General features: G+C 38.3%; 1 protein-coding gene across 1 annotated transcript in view; it reads left to right on the top strand.

Moving 5' to 3' along the window:
* LOC127349583 (uncharacterized) overlaps positions 1-13,639 on the top strand; it is a 70,171-nt gene that overhangs the window by 2,529 nt on the left and 54,003 nt on the right. The window contains exons 4-14 of the mRNA XM_051375447.1: positions 88-369; positions 738-1,079; positions 2,333-2,686; positions 2,813-3,094; positions 7,589-7,942; positions 9,024-9,190; positions 10,196-10,310; positions 10,569-10,922; positions 11,592-11,873; positions 12,121-12,246; positions 13,028-13,525. Of these exons, the coding sequence (XP_051231407.1) occupies positions 88-369; positions 738-1,079; positions 2,333-2,686; positions 2,813-3,094; positions 7,589-7,942; positions 9,024-9,190; positions 10,196-10,310; positions 10,569-10,922; positions 11,592-11,873; positions 12,121-12,246; positions 13,028-13,525 (3,156 nt within the window). The remainder of the gene's footprint in view (positions 1-87; positions 370-737; positions 1,080-2,332; positions 2,687-2,812; positions 3,095-7,588; positions 7,943-9,023; positions 9,191-10,195; positions 10,311-10,568; positions 10,923-11,591; positions 11,874-12,120; positions 12,247-13,027; positions 13,526-13,639) is intronic.

Genomic DNA, 13,639 nt, shown 5'->3' with positions numbered 1-13,639 from the left:
AACCTCTGATTAAAACATTGCTCATTTACAGAGGTATCAAGTGTTTGATCTGAATCCACTGTTTGCAATTCCTCCTCTTCTCATCAGGTGCTGTCTCCACTCCCATCATAGAGGATGTCTCCAATAACAGTAGAAGAGTAGTTCTACAGTGTGAGTCTAAAGGCTGGTATCCAGAGCCTGAGGTGGTCTGGCTGGACGGTGAGGGAAACCTCCTCTCTGCTGGACCTACAGAGACAGTCAGAGGTCCTGATGACCTCTATACTGTCAGCAGCAGAGTGACTGTGGAGAAGAGACACAGCAACAACTTCACCTGTAGAGTCCAACAGAAGGACATCAACCAGACCAGAGAGACATACATCTATGTTCCAGGTTATAAAGATCTCTAAAAGTTCTAAGTAAAAGGGTCTCTTTTGACGATATAATATTCTCTGCATCTTTATGCATCCTGTTCAGTGAGAAAATATGACAGCACACTGTTTGAAACTAATTGATATTTTATGCTTGAAGCTCAAATTTTGACATTATTTGTTAATTCATTGGGAATTAATCAATTATCACTGTCTAACGTTTTCTAACTGTTAAAATAATGAAAGAAAATTATCTCTGACAGTCCTATTGGAGAGAAGTTGGTTTTTATACCTGAAGCTCAAATCTAGATATTCTTCAAAATTAATTTTAAATGAATCATTTCATGTTTTTTTTATTTATTTTTTTGTCCCTTTCAATTTCCCATGAAGAGCAGTCAGAGTTGATTTGTTCACATCAACCAATCGTTGCCCTGGCTGGTGATGATGTCATTTTCCAATGTCGCCTTGAACCTCCCATCAGTGCCAGTTCTGAGACAGTGGTGTGGATCAAACCTGGTTTAGACCCAAAGTATATCCATGTTCACCAAGATGAACAGCCAGTGAATCAAAGTCAAAATCCATCTTACACTAACCGAACAGCTCTGTTTGAGGATGAACTGAAGAATGGAAACGTCTCCCTGAAACTCTCCAGAGTGAAAATCTCTGATGGAGGAAAATACCTTTGCTTCATTCGATCAGTACTGAAGGAAGCTTCCATCAACCTCACTGTTGGTAAGTCAGACATGAGCTTTTTAAAAGGCAAAATCATTTGTAGCTCATAATGAAATATCTTGATCAGCTTCTATGATGTGTTGCACTAGCATGTGCACAAAAGGAAACATATGCATGTCAGGTAGTGATGGGCAGACCCATTATTTTCACAGATTTTGTTCCTTTGAGATGATCCATGTGCATGTTTCCAACCTGTGGTAGATTAATGTTTTAGGAGGGGTAGTAAATGTATACAGTTTCGTTAGGGGGTTGTGTTTTTATGGTAGGAGATGACCGTTCAGCAGTTGGTCACAGTCACAATGTCAGCTCACAGGACCATTTGTGTGAGAGAACTCAAACCCATATGTGGACATTACATTAGTAATATAAATAGGACAACAGGTGTGTTCACTGTTTAAATGGTGTACCGAGGGATATATAAAGGAGAGCATTCTGGAAGTAGGGAGAGAATGTCTATGCTGTGCTCTTGTCTCCATGCGGCATGTGTAAAGGAATTTGATTCATCACACTGGGTTTGTAATTCTTCAGAGAACTAGCAACTCTCAATATTATGTAAGAATTTCCCCTAGGAACCTTTCAAGTGCCGTCACTTTCTCCATGACACTTTGTTAAAGTACATGGTTGTGTCTGCCCCACGAAACTTGTCTTCAAATTCATTATGAGTCATCATATATAAACTTACATTTGTGAAGATAAAATCTGGATTAATTAGTTAATTAATTAAGTTATGAACTTTATTTTCAGATCCCCAAAGCAGCTAAATAGGATTTTTTGTTTTTTATAAGATAAAATGTTTCTGGGTGTAAGAGTCTTTGCCACTGATAAAATATTCTTCACATCGGGGCGCCCGGATAGCTTTGTGGGTAGAGCTGGCAACCCATGTACTGAGGCTGAGTCCTTGCTGCAGCGGCCCAGGGTTTGAATCTGACCTGCGGCCTTTTGCTGCATGTCATCCCCTCTCTCTGCCCCCCTTTCCTGTCTACCTTCAGCTGACACTATAATAAAGGCAATAAAAGCCCCCCAAAAATATACTTAAAAAAAAAAAAATTCTTCGCATCATTATTCATCCTGTTCTGTGAGAAAATATGGCAGCAAACCGTTAAAATATAGAAAGAACAGTGACAGTGACATTCGAAAGAAGTTGGGTTTTATACTCGAAGCTCAAATTTAGATATTTTTTCACGCATGATGGTTTAATGTTTAAACTCATTTTGAAGGAATCAATTATCACAAGTATTACTTTTTCCCAATAGGTTTTACTGCAGCACAGCCAGAGTTGATTTGTTCACATCAACCAATCACAGCCATGGCTGGTGATGATGTCATTCTACCATGTCACCTTGAACCTCCCATAAGTGTTTCTGATGAGACAGTGGAGTGGACCAGACCTGATTTAGACCCAAAGTACATCCACTTTCACCAGGATGGACGACTGATGTTTAAGTATCAAAATCCATCTTATTATCGCCGCACGAGACTGTTTGTGGATGAACTGATGACAGGAAACGTCTCCATGAAAATCTTCAAAGTGAAAGTTTCTGATACAGGAAGATACCAATGTGCCCTTCCCTCATTACAGAAGGAAGCTTCCATCCAGCTCTTTGTTGGTAAGTCAGACTGGGTTTTATAAAAGGCAGAACATTGACTGAGTTAACATATATTTTAGTTAAATAACTAAAGGTAAGAAGTGATGTATTTTCTTTGGCTTAGAATATCTCCTCTTTTTTTATCAGGTGTCGTCTCCACTCCCATCATAGAGGTTGTCTCCAATAACAGTGGAAGTGTAGTTCTACAGTGTGAGTCTAAAGGCTGGTATCCAGAGCCTGAGGTGGTCTGGCTGGACGGTGAGGGAAACCTCCTCTCTGCTGGACCTACAGAGACAGTCAGAGGTCCTGATGACCTCTATAATGTCAGCAGCAGAGTGACTGTGGAGAAGAGACACAGCAACAACTTCACCTGTAGAGTCCAACAGAAGGACATCAACCAGACCAGAGAGACACACATCCATGTTACAGGTTATAAAGAGCTCTAAATATATTAAACATATTGTCACTGTTTGGTTGGTCTAAATATGTCATTCTGTTCTATTTTGTATTGTTTCAGCTGATTTACCCATACATCAGTCCTCTTCATATATGATTGGTAACATCATCATCATCATCATCATCATCATCATCATCATCATCATCATCATCTTCATCATTCTTCTTGTCATTGTGATCATTATTATACCACTGAAAAGGAAGAGTAAGTCATTCATTCATTTTCCTTTTTTTGCCAAGTTACAGTCAGAGCTCTTTATTGGCTGTAGTGATATGTAGCAGTTCATTACAAAGCATCAATAGATTATATAGCACAATGTTCATGATTTCATATTAAAACATCCTGTAAAATAATGAAGGTAAAATGTAAAACAGAATGTGAAATATAAAATGTGGTTGAGGTGGTGAGAGGTTTAAGCATTTGAGTGCTGATATCTTGTAGTCTGCTTTAGGTTTAGTTCAGCACCATTCAGCACAATTGTTCCCATGTGTATGTGTTTGTTAGTGAACTGGTGACTCTTACTGGTTGGTCTGGGTGCTGTTACAGAGGAGGGTGGATCAATGTAACAAATACTGTAGTGCAGGAACACTGAGCATCACTAATGTGGGGTCTAAGGATTAAAGAAGGAGGCACTAGTGTCAAACGCTTTGTTTCTCATGTTGGGAGGAAATACTTATTATCATAGATGTAATGCAAGTAAATGTCTTTTGTCCTTTCATTTTATTGCAGAATACTCAACCATCATATTTCTTTTCTGCTTCTTTCATTTCCTGATTTTCATGTTTTCTTTTAACACTTCAGAGTTACCAGATTTTTTTTCTTTTGGCACACAGAAATCAATAAGACGCTGGAAAGTTTCATGCCGAAGCACCAAAACACACCATTAACGCCAATGATCTAAAGGTATCCTAATTGACTAGACAAAAGGAGAAGAGACACAGAGAAACTGGGGAAGGTAGAGACAGAGAAGATCAACAAGAAAGACAGCTACAAAAGACAGAAGACAACCTGAGGAGTGAAAGTGGAGGAGACAGAGTTGGAAAGGATACCTCAGTCAATGAAGAAGAAGGACACAGAGAGGATGCCATGTTAAACCATTCATACACAATTTCAGTGTGTTTTTCATACAATTATATAAAACATAATACTATATATTCCTAAATCACCCATCAGAATCCGAATCAGAAATACCTTATTGATCCCGGGGGGAAATGTGTTTGTTCCAGTTGCTAAAGGTACACACACAATGTTAAATAATATGAATAATAACTATATTACAATATCTAATATACCCATATGTACATTTCTATAGGTATATACATATAAGTAAACAAAAATAAAAATACAAATGGGAATAGAAATATGATAAGAGCCTATGTACCTTACTGTAATAGAATATTTACAATATATGACAATGCATACAAAGTAATGTATGTTACAGTATGTGACCTACAGAAATGAAATGAGTAATAGTTGTGAGTGTTTAAAGGTTGTAGTAATCCAGAACAGTGTACATTGATATTCAAACCTTTTTATATAAATTTGGCAATCATTTTATCATTTTATAATTATTTTCTGTATTTACAACGTTTATTTACTTCCTTACTCAAACTGATTTAAACCAGAAAACATGCAGCATTTTCTGTAACTGTACAGCTTAAACCAACCCTCCTCAGAGTTCTTTTTTCAGGTTTGAAGGCCTAAAGACTGACACTGAGCCGAGGAACATGAGGCTTTTTTGATGAAACAAAGTGATTCTGAGTTCATGCTGAAATGATAAAACAACTGAGCTGTCATATGAGCGCCATCTGCTGTATATACTGTGCATTGAAAGATAGCCTGGTGTCCAGAGGTTGATGTTTTCTTTAAAGTATTTAATTAAGATTAGCTGATCACTTATCATTTCTATATGTCTGATGATTTACATAAAATAAAGATTATTTATCTGGGAACAATTCAAGTTACTGTACTTCTTAATTTCTAAGGTGACCTTCAACTGTGGTTTCCAACAATGTGCCTTTGGTTTATAAAGGGGACAGCAGCTTTACACACAGAACACCTTTCATTGTATAAATATGTATGCTGTGTTTCTGAACTTCTCTGGAGTCTGTTGAGTTTGATGCTTGTTGTCTCCTGTGATTTCTAATTCTAAAATCCCATGAACAAAAATAATTCTGCTCGAACATAAGCTGCAGTTGTTAGGATGCTGGGGGAAGAAGCTTACTGCCTAACCAGCATCAGTGAGGAAGCCGGTCCCTGATGCTGTCAGAGTTTCAGCTAATGCTTGTTTCTTTATTGGATTTAGGGAGTTATTACACTCCATCAACAGAGCCAAGGTTATCAAGCATATTGTTACATTGGCACATCAGTTAAATGGGAAACACACTGTAAATAATGTGTGCAAGCTAAGCAGCCAAAGAGAATGAAATAACATATCTTCCTCTTTCCTCATCATCTGTTCAGCACAAGGACTAACTTGCTTACACTGCAATACATCAACAACACTGTTTCTTCATTTAAATATATTTCACATGTAAATGCTTAACATATCAGAAATAGAGGCCTTCAGGTGCAAGAATACCTTCCACAGATATAAAATGGTCTGCCAGCACATACAACACTGTCTAACACTGTATAATGTCCACAGTCTAACAGAGAAAGTGGTTTTATAATCTTCTCCAAACCTACCAATAACCAATCAATATGTCACAGAAAACATCATATCACCATAACAACATGTACTGTATGTTAAACTGCTGGTATAAATAAGCTCAGCAATGTTGTAGAGCCTATGGATGAGCTCTGTCAGCATTAACTGTCCAGCATCAGAAACCTCTATTGAAAGGTTTTCAAGACTTTAAATGTTACTGTGTCCTCAAAATATAGTGGAGTGTCCCATGTGGCAAGTGTGGGTAGACTCAAGCAGTTTGCATTACAGTGCCAGGCAAAAAAAGAGGAAGCATGTGTTAGTATGGACCTTTTTTGATCAGCTGCTTTAGTGGTTGAAGTGTGTCTACAACAGAGACAATCACATGATGTGTTCTCTTTGCCGTCAGCTGTCAGTGGTACCTGCTGTCATAAAGGAGGTAAGAATCAAACTCATCATATGGGGACAGTTTTAATACTTTGTTGTCCACTTGGCTTTAACTTTAATTTGTCACATTATCTATATGTATCTTATCATTCAGAGAGGTGGAGTTAGATTTTCTGAAGACTAATCTTTAAAGGTTAAACATTACAGTTAGTTAGAAATGACAAACAGTTGCAGTCGAGTTGAACACGTTCAAGCAGCCTCTCTATTTCAGCTTCTTCACTCTCCAGTAATGGTTGTTTAATCGACGAAAATAGCATTCCTTTTCTTTCAACATTTCTGCCAAAAGTCCTTCTATTTTGAGATAATTATGGCTATACATGTCCTTTAACCCTTATTTTTATTGTTACATATGTTTTATAACTATTTCATACAGAACCTGCACACCTCACTTGTTTTCCATCCTGAAATATTAAATCTGTCTAAACCTGATTTATATATTTAGTTGTTAGAAATAAATGCTTCCCTTGTACAGCTTTATTTGTGTTTCCAGTAATCCAGGATGCTGCGTTCAGTGATGCCGTCCAATGATGGACTGATGTCCTTCAGACACATTGTTTCAGTTTTCCATGAAGCTGTTATCTGTGTTCTTCTCCTGCAGTCATTTGGAGGTAATTTACACACACCTGTCAATAATTTCAGTACCAATGACGAGCTGTGTGTTTGCTATGAACTAAACCCTGATACAGTTTATATATCTGCTGGCTGTCAGTTTTATTAAAATACCGTCAACATCAGGTGGTTTCCTCAGTGAATTCATCCAACCAGGTTTTCTTAATCTGAATCAGTGACTTCTGTCCATATAAATTAATTTAAAGGTTTGATATGTAGATGATGATGTTTTCTATTTGATAATAATTGTAATTACACTGAGCTGTTGACAGGTTAGTGGTGATTCCCTGTGTACTGGCTGTATGATTTATCTTACTGACAAACGTCACGTCGAAACCTAAAAAAATGGGAAGTGCGTGGTCTGTAATTTCCCTTTTGCATTTTGTCTGAATGTGGGTCAGACATTGAACCATGGCACGGAAATCAGCAGCGAAACCACAATGTAATAATACTCAGTTACAAGTTAAGGTCCTGCATTCAGAACTGCACTTGAATATGTAAATATTATTAGAACGATATATTCGAAAGATAAAAAGTCTCAGACTGAGATATTATTATACTATTGGATTATTATTACTGATGAATTAACTTGTAAAGAGCTTTTACGTTGGAAAGTAGTGGGTACATTTTTTTTTTACCTCTGTTATGATCAGGCATTATACAATAACATTCAACTGAATTGAATACTTTGATTATTTCTTATTTTTAGATGTAAAACATTAATTTTGATCAGAAATTCCTGTTGTTTCTTTTAATTTTTCAGTTTCCCATGGAGAGCAGTCAGAGTTGATTTGTTCACATCAACCAATCGTAGCCCTGGCTGGTGATGATGTCATTTTCCCATGTCACCTCGAACCTCCCATCAGTGCCAGTTCTGAGACAGTGGTGTGGATCAAACCTGGTTTAGACCCAAAGTACATCCATGTTCACCAAGATGGACAGCCAGTGAATCAAAGTCAAAATCCATCTTACACTAACCGAACAGCTCTGTTTGAGGATGAACTGAAGAATGGAAACGTCTCCCTGAAACTCTCCAGAGTGAAAATCTCTGATGGAGGAAAATACCGTTGCTTCCTTCAACCAATGAGGAAGAAAGCTTCCCTCCATCTCACTGTTGGTAAGTCAGACCAGTGTCAGATCTTATTTGCTGAAGTGTTTGATCTGAATCCACTGTTTGAAATTCCTCCTCTCTTCTCATCAGGTGTTGTCTCCACTCCCATCATAGAGATTGTCTCCAATAACAGTAGAAGAGTAGTTTTACAGTGTGAGTCTAAAGGCTGGTATCCAGAGCCTGAGGTGGTCTGGCTGGACGGTGAGGGAAACCTCCTCTCTGCTGGACCTACAGAGACAGTCAGAGGTCCTGATGACCTCTATACTGTCAGCAGCAGAGTGACTGTGGAGAAGAGACACAGCAACAACTTCACCTGTAGAGTCCAACAGAAGGACATCAACCAGACCAGAGAGACACACATCTATGTTCCAGGTTATAAAGAGCTTTTAAAGTTTTAAACTTTCTTTTTTCAACAGCTCAAGAAAGATTTTTTTTTTAATTATAAGATACAATGTTTAGTGATTGCAAGGTCAGTTCAGAAAATATAATAGTCTCTTAATATTTATACATCGTGTTCTGTGAAAAAATATGACAGCAAACTGTCAAAATAATGAAATAAAATCACTGACAGTGATATTGGAGAGAAGTTGTTTTTTTTATCTGAAGCTCAAATCTGGATATTCTTCAAAATTCATATTCTTTCTTTCAGTGTCCCATGAAGAGCAGTCGGAGTTAATTTGTTCACATCAACCAATCGTAGCCCTGGCTGGTGATGATGTCATTTTTCAATGTCGCCTTGAACCTCCAATCAGTGCCAGTTCTGAGACAGTGGTGTGGATCAAACCTGGTTTAGACCCAAAGTACATCCATGTTCACCAAGATGGACAGCCGGTGAATCAAAGTCAAAATCCATCTTACACTAACAGAACAGCTCTGTTTGAGGATGATCTAATGAATGGAAACGTCTCCCTGAAACTCTCCAGAGTGGAAATCTCTGATGGAGGAAAATACCGTTGCTTCCTTCAACCAATGAGGAAGAAAGCTTCCGTCTATCTCACTGTTGGTAAGTCAGACCAGTGTCAGATCTTATTTACTGAAGTGTCTGATCTGAATCCACTGTTTGAAATTCCTCCTCTCTTCTCATCAGGTGTCGTCTCCACTCCCATCATAGAGGTTGTCTCCAATAAAAGTAGAAAAGTAGTTTTACAGTGTGAGTCTAACAGCTGGTATCCAGAGCCTGAGGTGGTCTGGCTGGACGGTGAGGGAAACCTCCTCTCTGCTGGACCTACAGAGACAGTCAGAGGTCCTGATGACCTCTATACTGCCAGCAGCAGAGTGACTGTGGTGAAGAGACACAGCAACAACAACGTCACCTGTGGAGTCCAACAGAAGGACATCAACCAGACCAGAGAGACACACATCTATGTTCCAGGTTATAAAGAGCTCTTAAAGTTTTAAACTTTCTATTTCAATTTTCGAACAGCTCAAGATGAATTTTTTTTTAATTATAAGATACAATGTTTAATGATTAGAGAGTGTAAGGGTCAGTTCAGAAAATATAATATTCTCTTCATATTTATACATCCTGTTCTGTGAGAAAATATGACAGCAAATTGTCAAAATAATGGGGAAAAAAAGTGAAAATGTCTGATGAAGGAAAATAACTTCCATTAAAGATGAAAACAGCTTCCATCCATCTTACTGTGGCTAAGTCAGATTTATTGCCATGGACACAAAGAAGATGAATCCCACATTTCGTTCTACCGCAAAGACTAGCAATGCAATTTTGTGTAAGAATAAAGCAGCTATGATCAAACACAAAAAACAAAGTATCAGAGTCCCACTTATAAAAAGCATTGCTTCACAGCACTAACAGAGGTCTAAAACACCACAGGGTTTCTTTCAACTCCACATAATAACTGCTGATTGTGACGATTTTCTCTTAAAGGAACAGAACAGAGAAGAAGATGCACATTTTTGATGAAAGACATTCAACATGTTTGTGAGAGTTTAAAGATGTTTTGGTGGGAAATATTAAGTTGTAAACTTTTTCTAGTAGAGTTTGACTATGATGCACATCAGTGTCAGATCTTATTTGCTCAATTGTTTGATCTGAATCCACTGTTTGAAATTCCTCCTCTCTTCTCATCAGGTGTCGTCTCCATTCCCATCATAAAGGTTGTCTCCAATGACAGTGGAAGAGTAGTTTTACAGTGTGAGTCTAAAGGCTGGTATACACAACCTGAGGTGGTCTGGCTGGATGGTGAGGGAAACCTCCTCTCTGCTGAACCTACAGAGACAGTCAGAGGTCCTGATGACCTCTATACTGTCAGCAGCAGAATGGATGTGGAGAAGAGACACAGCAAACACCTCACCTGTAGAGTCCATCATAAGGACATCAACAAGACCATAGAGACAAACATCCATGTTCCAGGTTATAAAGAGCTCTAAAAGTTATAAACTTAAAATTACAGGGTGTAACGATCTCTTTACAGATTAAAATATTCTTTGCATCTTTATGCATCCTGTTATGTGAGAAAATAAAACAGCAAACTGTGTCAAAATAATAACTATTCTCTGACATTGATATTTTATATTTGAAGCTGTCACATTTCTTCAAACATAATGACTTTAATATTTGGTGGTTTAATGCATTGTGAATTAATCAATTATCACTGTCTGTTTGTTTTAGGTTTCGTTGATAAGCAGTCAGAGTTGATTTCTTCACATCAACCAATCGTAGCCCTGGCTGGTGATGATGTCATTCTGCCATGTTACCTTAAACCTCCCATCGATGCCAGTTCTCAGAGAGTGACGTGGACCAGACCTGGTTTAGACCCAAAGTACATCAATGTTTACCGAGATCGACGGCCAGTGTGTGGAAGACAAAAAGCATCTTGTACTAACCGAACAGCTCTGTTCGTGGATGAATTAAAGAATGGAAACATCTCCCTGAAACTCTTCAGAGTGAAAATCTCTGATGGAGGAAAATACTTCTGCATCCTTGAACCATTGGTGAAGAAAGCTTCCATCAACCTCACTGTTGGTAAGTCAGACTTGAGCTTTTTAAAAGGCAAAATCATTTGCGGATCATAATGAAATATCTTGATTAGCTTCTATGATGTGTTGCACTAGCATGTGCACAAAAGGAAATTTATGGATGTCAGGTAGTGACGGGCAGACCGATCATTTTCACAGAATCGGTTCTTTTGAGTTGATCCATGTAAATGTATCCAACCTTTCGAGTGCTGTCACTTTCTCCATGACACTTTGTTAAAGTATGTGGATGTGCCCCACAAAACTTCTCTTCAAATCCATTACGAGTCCTCACATATAAGCTTACATTAATGAAGATAAAATCAGAATTAATTTTCGCACTAATTCAGCATCCAGTAGGTAGACTATGTAAGCCCAACACACGATGATACAAAAATGAGATTCGACTGCATCGGTTAAACATTGTTCCAGGGAAAGTAGCAGACGTCCCACTCTCTGTTCAAGCAGACGGTTAATTTGGTCTTGTTCACTGTGTGAGTGGGAATGCCAAATTACTGCCACCTGTAGATCAGTGGAACAATGTGAAACCAATAGCGAGATTGTGCATTGTGTCATCTGCATAAGATAAACCAAACAGGGAACCTCTGATTAAAACATTGCTCATTTACAGATCAATCAGATCTGTAAATATGTTTGCAATTCCTCCTCTTATCATCAGGTGCTGTCTCCACTCCCATCATAGAGAATGTCTCCAATAACAGTAGAAGAGTAGTTTTACAGTGTGAGTCTAAAGGCTGGTATCCAGAGCCTGAGGTGGTCTGGCTGGACGGTGAGGGAAACCTCCTCTCTGCTGGACCTACAGAGACAGTCAGAGGTCCTGATGACCTCTATACTGTCAGCAGCAGAGTGACTGTGGAGAAGAGACACAGCAACAACTTCACCTGTAGAGTCCAACAGAAGGGCATCAACCAGACCAGAGAGACACACATCTATGTTCCAGGTTATAAAGAGCTTTAAAAGTTATAAACGTTCTATTTTTAAACAGCTCAAGAAGGATACATATATATTTATAATTAAAATAAATCCTATTATACTGTATATAAATATGTTTCAGGTGAAAGTACTATTAAAATGAAGAAGTTTCTTTGCTATAAACTCTAATATCTTATATAAATACATATATTATAGATAGATTAACATATATGTGTGTCTGTATATATATTCTGATCTTTATTCTTTCATTTCAGATGAATTCTTTGAAGGCCCGTCTGGTTCCAGTTCATCTGTTCCTATCATCATTGGTTCGGTTGTTGTCATCCTGTTAGTTCTTGCAGTTGTCTTTGTTGTGTGGAAATGGAGACAGAACAAAATCAGTAAGTCATTAACTTTATAAAATAATAAACTGTCACAGCTCCTCCAATGGATGAATTCCAATGGATACATTTTACCCTTTCAGTTTTTAACATATTTAATTATTACATAACTGAGGTCTGTGACAATAGTTTTGAGTTTTGAAACCTCAAATGACAGTTTTCAGCCTTTTCAGATAATTGTAATGTTGAAACGACTTTCTGACATGAGTTACAGGTCCAGTGTGTAACATTTAGGAGGATCTGTTGGTAAAAATTGCACAATTAATCGAAATATTACCAAAATTGCAATATGGCCAAGTGCAATATCCAAATCGCAAAAGCTACAAATTTTGGTAAAATATGTGACAAAACAGCATCATAGTGAAGAACTGTAGTCCTGTAGAGCTGCCCTGGCCTACAAATACTGTCCTCCAGATGTAAGAAAACACATTGTAGTAGGGTTTTCAGTGAAAATGAAAATTGTGATGCAAAACTTATCATTCCCACTGTCTGTACAGGAGCACAGAAAGGACAAACAAAACACTTCGGCATCTGTAGTTTCTCTTACATGCTTGGAAGGCTAGGCTGTATTCACATGGTTACAAACTGCAGCTTTCATGGCTGAATGACACACAATCCACACTGGTCCTTTAAGTTTTTCTTTTCAAACACAACAAAATCTCCTCTCACACCTCTGCTGTGCTTCCGCAGCTCATTCCTCTTCAGCTTCAGACATTTATGGAAAATCAGAATGAGCCCAGAAAAATGTGATTTAAGCTCTGTTCATTGTTTGTGCACACAGGGAAGAAGAAGCAACAGGAGGATGAAGACACACTGAGAGTAAGAAGTAACAATTTAGAACAGGAGTCGCTGATGGGAAGAGAAACAGACAGAGGACAACTAACAGCAGAGAGAGAGACAACTGACAATGTGGATGAAGAAGAAACAGAACTTCAAAGTCAAACAGTCGAGGAGACACACCAAAAAGAATCAGACAGAGCTCAGTGTGCTGTCAGTGAAGGGACAGAGCTTCAGTTTTCAGTGGAGGAAGAAAGACAGACCGACCAACCCCTGGCAGAAGGAGACGAGGGTCAAGAAGAGACAGAGACGAAACCAATCAATGAAAGAAGAGATCCTCCAAATCCAACTGAGAGACAGACAGAAAATAATCTGCAGACGGAAGAAGAAGAGGAGAAAATAAAGGTAGATGAAGTTCAGTGTTTGATGGAGGAAGAAAAACATGAAGGACAGCTGACGGAAGAAAGAGAGACAACTAACAATGTGGACGAAGAACAAACAGGTCTTCAAACAGTCGAGGAGACACACCAAAGAGAATCAGACAGAGCTCAGTGTGCTGTCAGTGAAGGGACAGAGACAGCAGTCGATGAAGAAAGAGACGCTCCAAATCCAGCTG

The sequence above is a fragment of the Dicentrarchus labrax genome, unplaced genomic scaffold (assembly GCF_905237075.1).
Source record: "Dicentrarchus labrax unplaced genomic scaffold, dlabrax2021, whole genome shotgun sequence".
Lineage (NCBI taxonomy): Eukaryota > Metazoa > Chordata > Actinopteri > Moronidae > Dicentrarchus > Dicentrarchus labrax.
This window is presented reverse-complemented; position numbering and strand designations above follow the sequence as displayed.